General features: G+C 36.1%; 2 protein-coding genes across 2 annotated transcripts; one reads left to right on the top strand and one right to left on the bottom strand.

Moving 5' to 3' along the window:
- Window positions 1-3,280: 3,280 nt before the first annotated feature.
- On the bottom strand, window positions 3,281-4,985 carry LOC137388301 (uncharacterized). Its single transcript, XM_068074791.1, has 2 exons — window positions 4,880-4,985; window positions 3,281-3,765 (listed from the first exon to the last, which is right to left on the bottom strand). Exons 1-2 carry the CDS (start codon window positions 4,983-4,985, stop codon window positions 3,281-3,283), a joined length of 591 nt encoding a protein of 196 aa, XP_067930892.1.
- Window positions 4,986-10,362: 5,377 nt separating this feature from the next.
- Window positions 10,363-11,157, top strand: LOC137388300 (piggyBac transposable element-derived protein 3-like). Its single transcript, XM_068074790.1, has one exon. It carries the CDS (start codon window positions 10,363-10,365, stop codon window positions 11,155-11,157), a length of 795 nt encoding a protein of 264 aa, XP_067930891.1.
- Window positions 11,158-13,458: the final 2,301 nt, after the last annotated feature.

Here is a 13,458-nt window from a genome sequence, read left to right as displayed (position 1 = left end):
CAAAAGTATTGTGCCTCTGATGATGATAATAATGATGCCTAAGAACTACTAGAAGTTGATGTTGGTCTCTATGGCTTGGAATGAAGTGATATTCTACAGCGATAAAAACTGTGTCCATGGCCGTTGGGCAAATAACTTTTCGAATAAATTATGTTGAGGTCGAGTTATCTGAAGCAACTTATCATTGCGTTGGAACTGACCAAACGAATCCGTTCGAGTTAACCTTGTGTTTGAGATAAAACGTTACATTTTATCCAGGGAGAGTTATCCGAATTGGACTGCAGTACTTACCGTAAAAAATTCCCAAAAAGTTGGGGCGGCTCAGCCGGCCAGCTGCTACAGAGAAAACGGGCCTGTTGATAGTCCAAGAAACAGAAGACAACAAGCGATCAAATTGCATTATCGACCTTGCCCACACCATTCTACCTGCGGTTCACAATTACAAACTAGTCGCAAATTGAATTTTTTTTATCGGTGAACTGAACCTGAGGAATCTAATTATGTTTGTTCCACTGCATTTATTTCCAAATCACTATATTTTCGCACTCATCAGAGCTGCGAAATTAAGTTGCTGTGAAATTTTACTCTGTGAGCTACTCCCGAAACTAAATACTAGCAAAATATAAGTGTCCTAGGGTAGTCACCGACTTTTGAAGTTTAATATCGTCTGATATAGGTAACATGACTGACAGGCTCTAGTGAATGTTTATCTGCTGAGAATCGCTAACAAACATTGCGTTGTATCTGATTCACTGCACAAACTAGTCAAGACATGATCAATACTGTCAAGCGCAATTCAAATTCCATCTACTTCATGTCTCTCATTTCATATTGTAGAAATTATATTCATAAAGCACGCAAAATAATAACAAAATATATAATTGTTTCATCACAAACATCACATAAAGATATTATTCACATTTCTAAATAAAGAGATCGGAAGGTCATTTGCTGCCAGTATCCAAATGCTCTTCATAGAACTTGGTCGTCATATCCACGACTGGCAGATAGTTCTGTGTGAGAAGTAGGTTTGATACTTTGGAGGCTTGTGATAAACGACCTTTACTTGACCCCGGTAGCGGTGGCTCCAATTTTTTAGATTTCAAACTGAAAAAGAATGACAAACTTGTGTATTAAGAAATTAAATATGCATACTGATAAACTGGAGGGTTGTATCTACTGCTGGTATTATTGTTTCATGTGTGAATAGTATTATACCAGTACCAAATTTCTGCTGGCAGCATCTTTCATTTGAATTTGATTGTAACAACCATGCAATTGGCAGTTACAACAACATACAAACCTCTTATCTGATGAGACAGGATTCGTATAGGCTACTTGTCCTTTTGGAGTTATCCCTCTTTCTACTGCTGATGGCCGATGTGCGTACTCCCAATCTAACCTCTTGTTCTTGACCATGCACTGCGGGCATTGCAGCTCTCCTCTCACTGCAATATATTCATTACAGACTTGGAGCCATGCCGCATGCAGGAGAGTTACATGTACCCCCTAGGTAGTTCAAGGGCTCAATTACTGTAAACATATAGTAACAGCAAAGAATTTGCATGCCAATAAGTATATTTATTACCAAAGCTAACAAAAATTGCATTTAAATGCAACCGACATTTAAGAACATGGTAATTCAAAAGAAGCATGATCTCCAACTTAGAGATGCTAAGAGATCACATGGAGACTCTCTAATTTAGAGATCACTTGGAGACCATAAGAGATTACTAATGTAATCACTAAGAGACAATCTGATTGTATCACATTATTACAAAGCTATCTATGCTTACCTTTGTACTGTATCATATCATAATAAAGCTATCTATACTCAATTTAGTAATGTATCAAATAATGACGAATCTGCGTATCTAGGCACACCTTAGTAATGCTATTTTAATTATTTTATTTGTTCACTCCAAGTATGGACTTTCTGCTTTTCAATTTGAAGTAAATGTTGTAAAACTCTCTTATTCATGAGGTTTTATCCCCGCGAAAAAGAGGTATATACATACAAAAAGCCCCCCAACTTTCTCCAATTGGACGGGAGCTCCAAACCTTCGTCCACTTTAAATAAGAGTTTCATTCCGGTCATTGAGTATTACGAGGCTGCCGTTATGTGCATGTGTAATGATGTGATAAATGATGTGATTATTATGATAAATTATTCACATGATAAATGCATGTGCACACAACTTACGAAAATTTTCAACAACGACGTCGCAAACCCTCGTTTTGAAAACTCATGAAAAATTTTAACCATCGTTTAGCAGAGTCGTTAAAGTATAATAACGATAAAAAACACATATAAACCAATTCAAATATATTATATACATCCATCATAATGACAATCAATACTCACTTCAACATTGGCTGAGATATAGTGTTGTGGTGGTTGGTGGTGTTGTGGTGAAGAGTGGATTAGAAGAGATGGGCTTTATTTGAGTAAAAGTGGGTTGGAAGTTGACTGGCAGCGGGTGGCGGGCTAGGCGGTAGGGGTGGTGAGTCGACATGTGTAGTGTTGATGATTATTAATGGTGAGGCGATAGTGATGGTGGTAGAGGGGCAATTGTGATGGTGGCGATGAAGTGAATGGGGTAAATATGAAGCTGTGGTGAAGATGATTTGGTGATTGTGGCGGTGTTTGTGGTGGTTGCGACAGTGGTGGTGTTAGAGGTGGTGAAGCGAAAGATGATGGTGATTGGGATAGTAGAGGTGGTGGTTGTGACAGTTGTTGTGGCGATAGTAGGTGAGTTGGTGGATGGAAAGAAGTGGCAATGGCAGCATCCTCTGGTGGCAATGAAGTGGTGGTTTCATTGGCACCAGTGCCTACAAGTCAAAGAATTATATTTGGTAACATGTAGATATTAGTTAAATTCTTAAAGGCTGGTTCCCATATACGTCGCAAAGCACCGGCGACAGCACAGCTGGTTATTAGCGGTGAAATGGGAACCTACGCCAAGTACCACCAAGGACCGCCAGTAGTTGCCGGCAGCATCGCAATAGTTTCGCACTGCTCAAATTTCGCAAAAACCGCAGGCAAAGCCTTCCCGAATGCACTGTACGGGTAAAGGTCACCATTATAGGAACGGCATGGGGGAGCGAAAATTTTATTTGATCACAAAATTATGTTTACGATATTAATAACGATGTGGCTTTATGTGAACATATGCCAGCGGGCCTGTTACCGCCGGAGTCTCGCAATCGATATAGGAACCAGGCTTTAGTCAGCAATAGAACATGTACTATAATGATATAGGTTGTTTAGCATAAGAACTTACTTGTACAGCTTGAAGGCTGCCACTGCCACTCCTACCGCGGCGCAACCAATTAAAATCTTTGTTACTGTTCCAGTTTGGGCTGGAGATGGTGGCGATGATGGGAGGAGTGGTGCTTTTGAGTATGTTGATGATGGAGATGCAGGTGATGATTTCGATGGTGAAGGTAGATGGGGTGATGGTTTCTTTTGTACTGATCGGGGTGTTGATGAATGAAATTGAGGTGAAGATTTGGAGTGTGAAGGTGGATAGGGTGCTGATTGCATTGGAAGAGGTTGAGATGAAGGAGTAGATGTCGAATCAGGCAGCTCTTCCTCCATCACTGGCCACGTTAAATTTTTTGGCTCTGCTGCCCTCAAAGTAGCTAGATGACCAGCATCTAGCATAAATTGAAGGGCAGCAGGCAGTGGCCAAGTAATTGCTGGCGCAGATTGTCCGGAGGAGGAAGAGCTGCCCTCTTCTTGAGCAAAGAATTCAGGGAGTTCTAAAATGAAATAATACAATTTCAGTTTAAACGTCTTAGATCGAGTTCTATTTGTAACAAAGTTACTTATCGAGTTTCATAACACTCTGACTCAATAGTGAAAGTTATGACAGCTCATAAAAGTTTGGTTGGAGCGGAATGTTAATAGTTGTGTCACCATGAGATGTTCACTTTTTCACCGATTGAATTTGTGGAGAAAGACACTTGCAAATAGTTAATGAATTTATCAAGTCTTATATTAAGGAAATCTTTTAGTTGAGTTTACTGGCCTAGCTATAGCGAGTTTTTAATAAGAATAACGACATCATGACCTTTCATGACTTATTATTACGTAGGTCCTGAGGCTACTCTTTCGAATAAATGTCACTACATTTTATAATTAAATTTGTTGCAGTCTTTTGACTGATTTACTAACTTGATTGAAGCAGCTGATATCAGTTTAAAATATTTCATATCAACCTAACAAAGGAGGTAGTATGGACTAGAATAAAGTAATCAAATATGAGTCAAAAGCAAGCATTCTTAAGCATTTTTATAATATATATTAAATGTTATGTTTTATTTTACAGACATGTCTTAGACAAACAAAAAATTGGTGAGAAAGGATATAAACATAACAGTCAGATCTTTTGCTCATATGTCAAATGCGTGACTAAATAGTCTCTCATTTTCATGTTTGTTGATTCATTCCACAAACTACAGTTTGAATGATGAAAGGAAATTAATGGGTATGACAACTTCTCATGCGCCATCTGCTTTGGTTTGATTCCAACACAATTTTTTGAACTGAAGCGCCTGATACTAGACTCTTTGTTTTTAGAAGACACATAAATCGCTCCTCTACAGCTCACTGCTCTACTGTCTCTCACTTTAACAATATATCAGTTTAGATGAGGTCCTTATTCCTTTCAGCAGTCGCTAAGTAGTAACTAGCTAAACATCGATTCTAATGTATTTATTTTCACAATAGTTTATGAGTTTCACATCTTTTTATAGTCAGATTATAAACTTATATTGCTTCAAGGAAGAGAAACATTACATCTTTTTTATAGACAGATTATAAACTTACAATATTCCTTCAGTGAAAATGAACATGTATTTATACATTGCTTACCGAAACCATAAGAGGTGTTATCCAGCTCGGCCAGCGAGCTGGATGATGATAAACGAAGCCCGCCTATCCCGCTGCCAGTCTGTGGTGGACAATCCGCGATGCTCATGATCGAAGAATGATAGCAGTCAATAACAATTAATAATAATAGCTCAGAATGAAGGGACTCTGTGTAACTCACTGTAACTACTGTGTAACTTCACTGAGAACTACTGAGTGAGTGATGTCATCACATTACGCTAGAAATCTTAGAATTCCTCAGCCAAGTTTATACTGTTAAGTAATTACACTGATTGGCTGTATGACATGCGTATTTTTCTCCCTTTTACAACTTGAAGATACCATAAAAACTTTCTCATGTGCATAATTCAAATACATATACATTAATATTATATATACATGAATATTATATATATATACATGTACATGTAAATATATATAAATACATATGAATTATATATCAATAAACCATAAGATGTATGTTTATAATGAACATAAATACACAATAAATATACACAATACTAGAAATTTTCCTGTCATACTGCCCACAACCAAAGTGATATTGGAAAAAAGAGAAGGTACTGTTGGTTGAGAAATGCAATATTAGCCGTCAAATGTCACTGCAGTGCAATAGGATAACTGCAATAGTAGCTGCAATGTACTGGTTGTTATTATGTACAACAAACAGCAATAATGAAAGGAAATGATTATCTATATATATATATTTTTCAAAATTCGTGTGTCGTATGTCGGAAATCCGGCTATAGATCTTAAATTCTTGAAATAAATATTACATACCGACGAAGATTCGATCTCGCACAAAGCCGGGCAGAAGTCTTATGTCTAGCCCACTGGACTAAGGATGTCGCAGTTGTTGGCCAACCAATATAAGGCATTATATCAGAGCTATACCTAACTGCTTTACGTATGACGCGGGTCATAGCATAACGTCACGAGAAGCTGTTCCTCACATTATTAAACTGCCTAATGGCCCTAATAACAAAACTCTCACCACTTCTCATTATTTATAAGACAAAAAACTTCTCTCATGATATGTAGTTTGAAAGTTAGAATGGCAAATGTGATTATATGTTAAATACAAATTAATTTTCTGTCCAAATATTCTTCTATTACACGGGCAACGCCGGGTGACACGGCTAGTATGTTTATATCTCTCACCTGCAATAAGAGACATGCAATATTATAAGTAAAATGGCAAGCTGCTGTGTAATATATAAAGTTTGAAAGTTGGTTGTGTTGAATGCAGAATGGTTTTGACAGCGATCTGTAACCAAAGTGAAAAAATGGTTCATGATCACAGAAACCATGGTTAAGTCGGGTGTGTGAGATTTAGAGTCTACACTAACATAAGGAGAAGATTATCAGTTATTTTGCAAAAAAAAATTTATTTTAGTTTAATTACAGCGGCTTTTATGGTCAATAAACTGAATGCATGTTTACCACTAGCGCGAGAAAATTGTTTTGAGAAAACTGGTATTAAAGTTTGAGAAACGAAAATCAATGCAAAATTTTGTTTACATTTCAAAATGTCATAGCAACCAATATCAAGAAGTTGTGATACTTATCTAGATTTTTGTATTTCTATGCAAAAAATTATGTTGAATTTAAAATTTTAAACAGATTTTAGTTGGTTGTCATTGAAATAGATGTATATCTATAAGAAAGTGTAGGCCTATAACTTAATTTTGCAGACACTAAAAATGGCTTGGCAGTACCGCGATATTGGGCACCGCCGTAGCAATGTACTGTGTATCACTACAGATACTAGCTAACACTGTGAAATACTGCATGAGTGATGTCATCACATTACGCTAGAAATCTTAGAATTCCTCAGCCAAGTTTATACTGTTAAGTAATTACACTGATTGGATGCATGTATGACATGCGTATTTTGCTCACTTGTACAGCTTGAAGATACCATAAATACTTTCTCATGTACATACTTCAAATACATATGCAGGAATATTATATTTATATACATGTATATGTAAATATATATAAATCAATATGAATTATATATCAATAAACCATATGATATTTATGTATATTGCATAAAGATATACAATAGATATACATTATATTATATGCACATTATATATACATGCATATATATACATGTATATATATTCATATTTATAATTCATATACATAAAGTGGATGTCGCACAATTCGTTACAGAGTGCTCAATGATAAATCAGAGCTAAATATTAAAATATGTTTAAGTGGAACTTCACTCTATAAGTTAAGCATTTTATTACTATTAGTTTCATGTGGTACAATTAAGTATCACACTCTTTAGATAAAATGTCTAAAAGTCTTAGACAATATAAGGATACACTTTTTAGGATACCTTGCTCTAGGTTAATGTATAAGCTCCCATTGTTTACGATATTCCCACAATTTTTAGTACAAGTTTATTTAAACGGCTGCAAAACAACTTCCTTTATAGGATAACTGCTCCGAATTTAAATAATGAAATAATAAAGCATTTTGGGGCAGAAAATAAATTTTTTAAATGTGTTTTTTAAGTGGGGGAGTTGTATTACGGATCAATTATTGTCGGGAAAAAGTTTACTAAGGGCAATTGTGCGGTTGTTACCCATCTAAACCATAGCAATCAGTCATTTTAGGATAGCCTTTAAACTTTACCAAATTCCCCTGCACAGCATCCATAGTTGAGTTTGAAGTTACCAAACTCTTTCTATGTTTGGTAAATCTTATGCAAACCTAATTTTTGCTCAACTATGATTCACTGATCTATATGGCTCACACACTCCATATATTCCAGTTACTAAGGTTTACATATTTCTGGTTTATCTTCTGATAACTTCGATTAAAACTGAATATAAGTAAAGCAGGACAATTCAAAGAGAATATAAAATAAAAAGTAGTAGACAACTCCTTGATTATCTCTGTCGAATGCATCCATGGTCCAGCACCGGCAAACAATTTGGACACGCCTGAATCCCTACCAAACTATAAACATTACTACCCAAGGACACTTATATTTCGCTAGTATTTAGTTTTGTGAGTAGCATACAGAGTAAAATTTTGCTGGAACTTAATTTCGCAGCTCTGATGAGTGCGAAAATATAGTGATGTGAAAATAAATGCAGTGGAACAAACATTAGATTCCTCAGGTCCAGTTCACTGGTACGAAATATTTTTCAATTTGGGACTACCGTACTTTTTGGACTATAAACCGCACCTCTATATAAGCCGCACCTCTATATAAGCTGCATGTGCTTTATTTTCCAAAAAACGATAATAAAACAATACATAAGCCGCACCTTACTATAGGCCGCAGAACTAAGGACTGTGCTTTTTAACGTGGTAGCAACTTTGCCATTTAAAACGTAGCAGTGCAAAACGGCACAGTTTCGTATTATCCGACGCTTTTTAACTTAGTGCCTAACGGGACAGTACCGTGAGGCATTGTTTCGTATTTTCTTTCACAGCTAGAAGTGCACTAATTGGAGATTCCCGTTAGTGCGCCCTAGCGGTGAAAAAAAAAGCCACAGAATAAGCCACAGTGATTAGCCGGCACCTTTGTAAGCCTACCTATAAGCCACATGGCTCAAATCATCAGAAAAAAGTAGCGGCTAATCGTCCGAAAAGTACAGTAGTTTGTATTTGTGAACCGCAGGTAGAAATGTGTAGGCGAGATCAATAATGCAATTTGATCGCTTGCTGCAGTTTTTCTCCTGGACTATCAATGACGTCAAGTTCCCTGCCGCAGTGACTGATGTTGTACCAATATTAGAATTCAAGTATTTATAGCACGCGGTGCCGCGGTGGCCATGGCCCCGCGTTGTTATTGCTTTTGGTTGGTAATAAAATTCATAACCACAATAATTATTATTCAATTTTATGACTTTCCCTACCAGACTGTCATCCTCATCAGTTACAAATTCAATAACTAAACTAATATCATCATCTTCCTCATTTGTCTAGGCTTTTCCAAAAAAACTTATTATCTTAATTTGTTTTGCTAAGCTACTCAGTCGGTGTATTAGCTATAATGAGTTTAGCAAAACTTGCCCGATGAGCCAACCACACCCGAAAATTGCCTGCATTTCTAATATGATGATTTTATTGTGAATATCAATGAAGAAAGCCATTTAATTTCGCGTTTTCGCTCATTCGTTATAATAGTTTAGTTTCGCTCATGAAATTTTCGCGAGATGCTGTTGCCGCGAAAACGCGAAAGTTAGATGCCGCGAATACAAAAGTGTTCTAGGGTAATAGCCATTGAGTACTACTGTTGATGTGATATAAGGCTGGTTTTCACTGTAATAAGCCTTAGTGCCATCATATTGGCTTTATGAGAGATAATAGTCAATTACCTCCCTAACCTTTGCCATAGTACACAGTCTCTATTTAACCCTGTTAGGCCCTGTGTTGTGTATACGCAACACAAACTTTGTAGGCAATTTAGTACCAAGTTAATATTGCTGTTGCATTAAAACTGGATTTGTCTTATCCTAATGCATGTTTTCTACAAGGATTCCAAGGATTTTTGTTGGTTACATCAATCATGTGACCTAGGAGGGTGTTTCAAAGTTGCCCATGTGACTATATCAAAATGTGGGAAAAGTTGCCATTTTAGCTTAGCTGTCCTTGCTTCTTCTCAGGTAAGAACTTTAGAATTTTTTTACATTAGACTCAAGTGCAGAGGTAGTTTAACTGTATAAAGTATTTATGTTGCATAAATTTAGTCTATAACATCTTTTTTGTGTCTGTCAAACTATGTGTTGCGCCAGCGCAACATTGGGACTTGTGCACAACAAAGAATATAGTCATAGTGATAAATATCAGATGCTTTGTAACAATGAGGAAGCTACATTTTTCAATCATGTATAAAATATTAGGTATATCATGATACAGACATTGATATTTCATATATAATAATACTACAATTTGCATTTTCATAAAGGGAAATTTGTAATAAAGTTTCGAATAATAATTATAACATAAATAAAATCACGTTGAACATTTATAAGAAAGTATGGTCTGGCTTTAGAAATATATAGTTATATAATAATATCTTATTAGTATAACTATTTATAATACATGTATCTCTTTATTTTTTTACGTAGGTATACTATAAAATCATGGCTCAACATCGCAGGATGACTGTGGACAATGTATTAGATGAGATAATTGGAAATCGCAGTGACTATGAAGGACTAGAAAGTGATGACGATGATGATTTTGATGCTACCCAACAAACAACTAACTACAACAGGTATATACATTTTATAACAAATTATTCATATATTCACTAATGTACCTACATGTACAATATAAGTTATATAGGCCTCCACATATATCCACATATTTGCAACTGTCCTTATACAGCGTACATACTAATTTATGTACATATACTACAGTATAATATAGTGTATACATCCATAATAAGCATATGCCCATGTAAATACATTTATAGACATTTGCAATAGCCTATGATACTCGGGGAACAAAATTTTACTGATACATGGAAGCTGACTTTGACATTTTTTTGCAAAGAGTCTGATAAGGAATCAGAAGATGAAGAAAAAGAGGAACCAACAAATGGGAATGCAGTTCGGGGGCAGAGGAGAGAATATCGGTGGCTCAAGGCTAACTTCACACCATCTGCATTGGATTTCATTGGTCCAAAACCTGAACCACCAATTGATGGAGCGACTCACACCCCATTGGAATATTTTAGGCGGTTCATTTCTACAGAAATGATTGACAATATTGTACAGCAGACCAACATTTATAGTGTTCAGAAAACTGGAACTTCCGTTCAAACTAACCACAAGGAAATTGAAAAGATTTTTGGGGTGTATTTTCACATGGGTTTAGTTAGAATGTCATCAGTCAGACAATACTGGGAGATTGAAACCAGCTACCCTCCTGTCAGCACCGCTATAGGCAGAAATAGATTTCGTGACTTGCTCACCAAGCTGCATATGGTCAACAATCTTACAGTCAGTGACGAAAACAGGCAGAAGGATAAACTTTGGAAAGTGCGACCTTGGCTAGAATCGTTTAGAGAAAACTGCCTCAAACTTACACCAGAAGAAAACGTCAGCATTGATGAAATGATGTGTGAGTTTAGAGGAAAAACAAACCCTATACAGCAGTACATAAAAGGAAAGCCACATCCATGGGGGTTTAAAATCTGGAGAAGGGCTGACCCAGCTGGCATTTTATATGACTTTGACGTCTACCAAGGTGGAACAGGTCAAAGAAGTGCATTAGGCCAATGAGCTGATGTTGTTCTAAAACTCACGGAATCATTGAAATATAATTCTAATTACAAAATATTTGCTGATAACTTTTTTACTAGTTTGGGATTGATAACTGCTCTAAATGAAAGAGGAATGAGATACATAGAGACAGTAAGAAAAAATAGAATGGGCCAATGTACGCTACTGCAAGAAAAAGAGCTAAAGAAAAAAGGGCGTGGTACCATCAATTATCGAGTAGATCAAAACCATAACATCATTGCAGTGCGATGGTATGATAATAGGGCAGTCAGCCTGCTTTCTTCTGTCACAGGTGTTGAGCCAACACAGCAAGTCAGGAGATGGGTAAAGAGTAAAAAGAACTATGAGTACTTTGCAATGCCAGCTATAGTAGCAAGCTACAACCAAAGCATGGGCGGCGTTGATCTCCTAGATTCTTTTACCGCAGCTTATCGATTCAAGCTAAGGTCAAGAAGATGGTATATGTATTTGTTTTGGCATATTGTAACATTAGCCATGGCAAATGCCTGGAACATATATAGGAGAGAACATCGGCTGCTACCCAAGAAAGAACTGCTTAGTAGAAGGAGATTTCAGGTAAACATAAATGTAATCAGTTCACACTTGTTATAATACCAGATAATATCCTACATAAATGTACATATATTTATGTATATGATATAATACACCTATACCTCATTGTATAATAAAACAATTTAGATGTGCTGTAGATGTACCTATATGCTGATAGTGACTTCTGAATTTTGCATATAACAACAAATGCAACCCTTATTTGGGGTAAATTGTAATGGTACACGTTGTAGGCTGGTGTAGCTGGTGCTTTGATAAAAGTCAATACCGTGAAGAGAGGTCGGCCATCCTTAGATGACTCAGTGGCAGCTAAGAAAATTTCTAAGCTGGTAGTTGTCAATGAGGATGTTAGATTTGACAACATAGGCCACTGGCCAGGAAAATGTGACAGCAGGGGTAGATGTAGCCATTGCAAGCTAAAGAACAGTTATACTACAACTGTATGTACAAAATGTGAAGTTTGATTGTGTTTTACGGAGGATAGAAACTGCTTCACAAACTTCCACAAAAAGTAGTAGTGGAAATTATCAGACCTTTTGATATCATAAAATAATTTTCTAACCATCATGTCATACTATTTTTATCATCATTATTATTGTAATTATACATGTTCTGTTGGCATTTACTTTGTGGCTTTCAACAATACATTATGCTTGTTAACAATGAAAATAGCTGTTGTTTTCATTCACTTATAGCCCAATGTTGCGTATATGCAACATTTACAAAGAACAATGTATATTACCTATCATGGAAATTTTTTTTGGTAATTAGGTCACAATCTTCCTTTCAGTTCATATAAACCAATGAAATAATTTTAGAATCAATACTTATACCTCTGGGCTTAACAGGGTTAATTGATCACAGCCTCTCAGTCTAACTTTGAGATTGCTGATAACATTTACTTTTGGGTCACACTGAAATAATCCAAGAAAGGAGTGGTGACATTTATTACAGTAAATGTCTTCACTCCTCTGTGTGGTATTGTATATGCTACCATATCATCTCCCGTAGAGTAGTAAGTGTTCAAGTGAACAAACAGAAAGCTTATTTGGCACCAAACCAATCAGTTGTGTTTAGCATACAAACCTAGTGGTGTTAGAGTTTAACAACCTCTTTCTACTTAACCACCTTATTTCTGCTAAATCATTTCTTACTTATAACTATGGCTGATGCTTGATTTATTCCAGTTCATAAGTGAAGTGTCAAGCGGGTAGCAGTAAGTGGAAGCGGCAAGAACGGGCTGAACAGGACAAACACTCGCTGTTACCTTGAACTATACTAATAATTACTAACACCATATGAAATAGGCTATAAAGCTACAAGTAATCTAAGAAAAGGGAAATGTACACACTAAAATACCGCTCTATAAATATACAGTAGAGTTTGGTTAGAGATAGCTTTATTATAAAATCCTGAATGTGTGATACCTTCATCAGTCTCTGTAATACAATATATACTGATGCTCACACTTTGATAACATAGTCTTTCTACAGTGAAATTGTAACAAAATACACATAGAACTCCAAAAGTGCATGTACAGTGACAATGTAGTACTCAAACAGTGCAAAGTGGCACCATCACAATCTCATAATGAATATATACATGTATATAGATAACATCGCACTCTCACCATGCTTGTACAATAGTAACACAGTACTTCCACAATGCAATCAATATGGTAAGTTGTTATTTCTACAACGCATACACGTTACTTCTACAGTATATGCACTG

The sequence above is a fragment of the Watersipora subatra genome, chromosome 2 (genome assembly GCF_963576615.1).
Source record: "Watersipora subatra chromosome 2, tzWatSuba1.1, whole genome shotgun sequence".
Classification (NCBI taxonomy): domain Eukaryota; kingdom Metazoa; phylum Bryozoa; class Gymnolaemata; order Cheilostomatida; family Watersiporidae; genus Watersipora; species Watersipora subatra.
The sequence above is the reverse complement of the archived record's forward strand: the minus strand, read 5'-3'. Positions and strand labels throughout refer to the sequence as shown.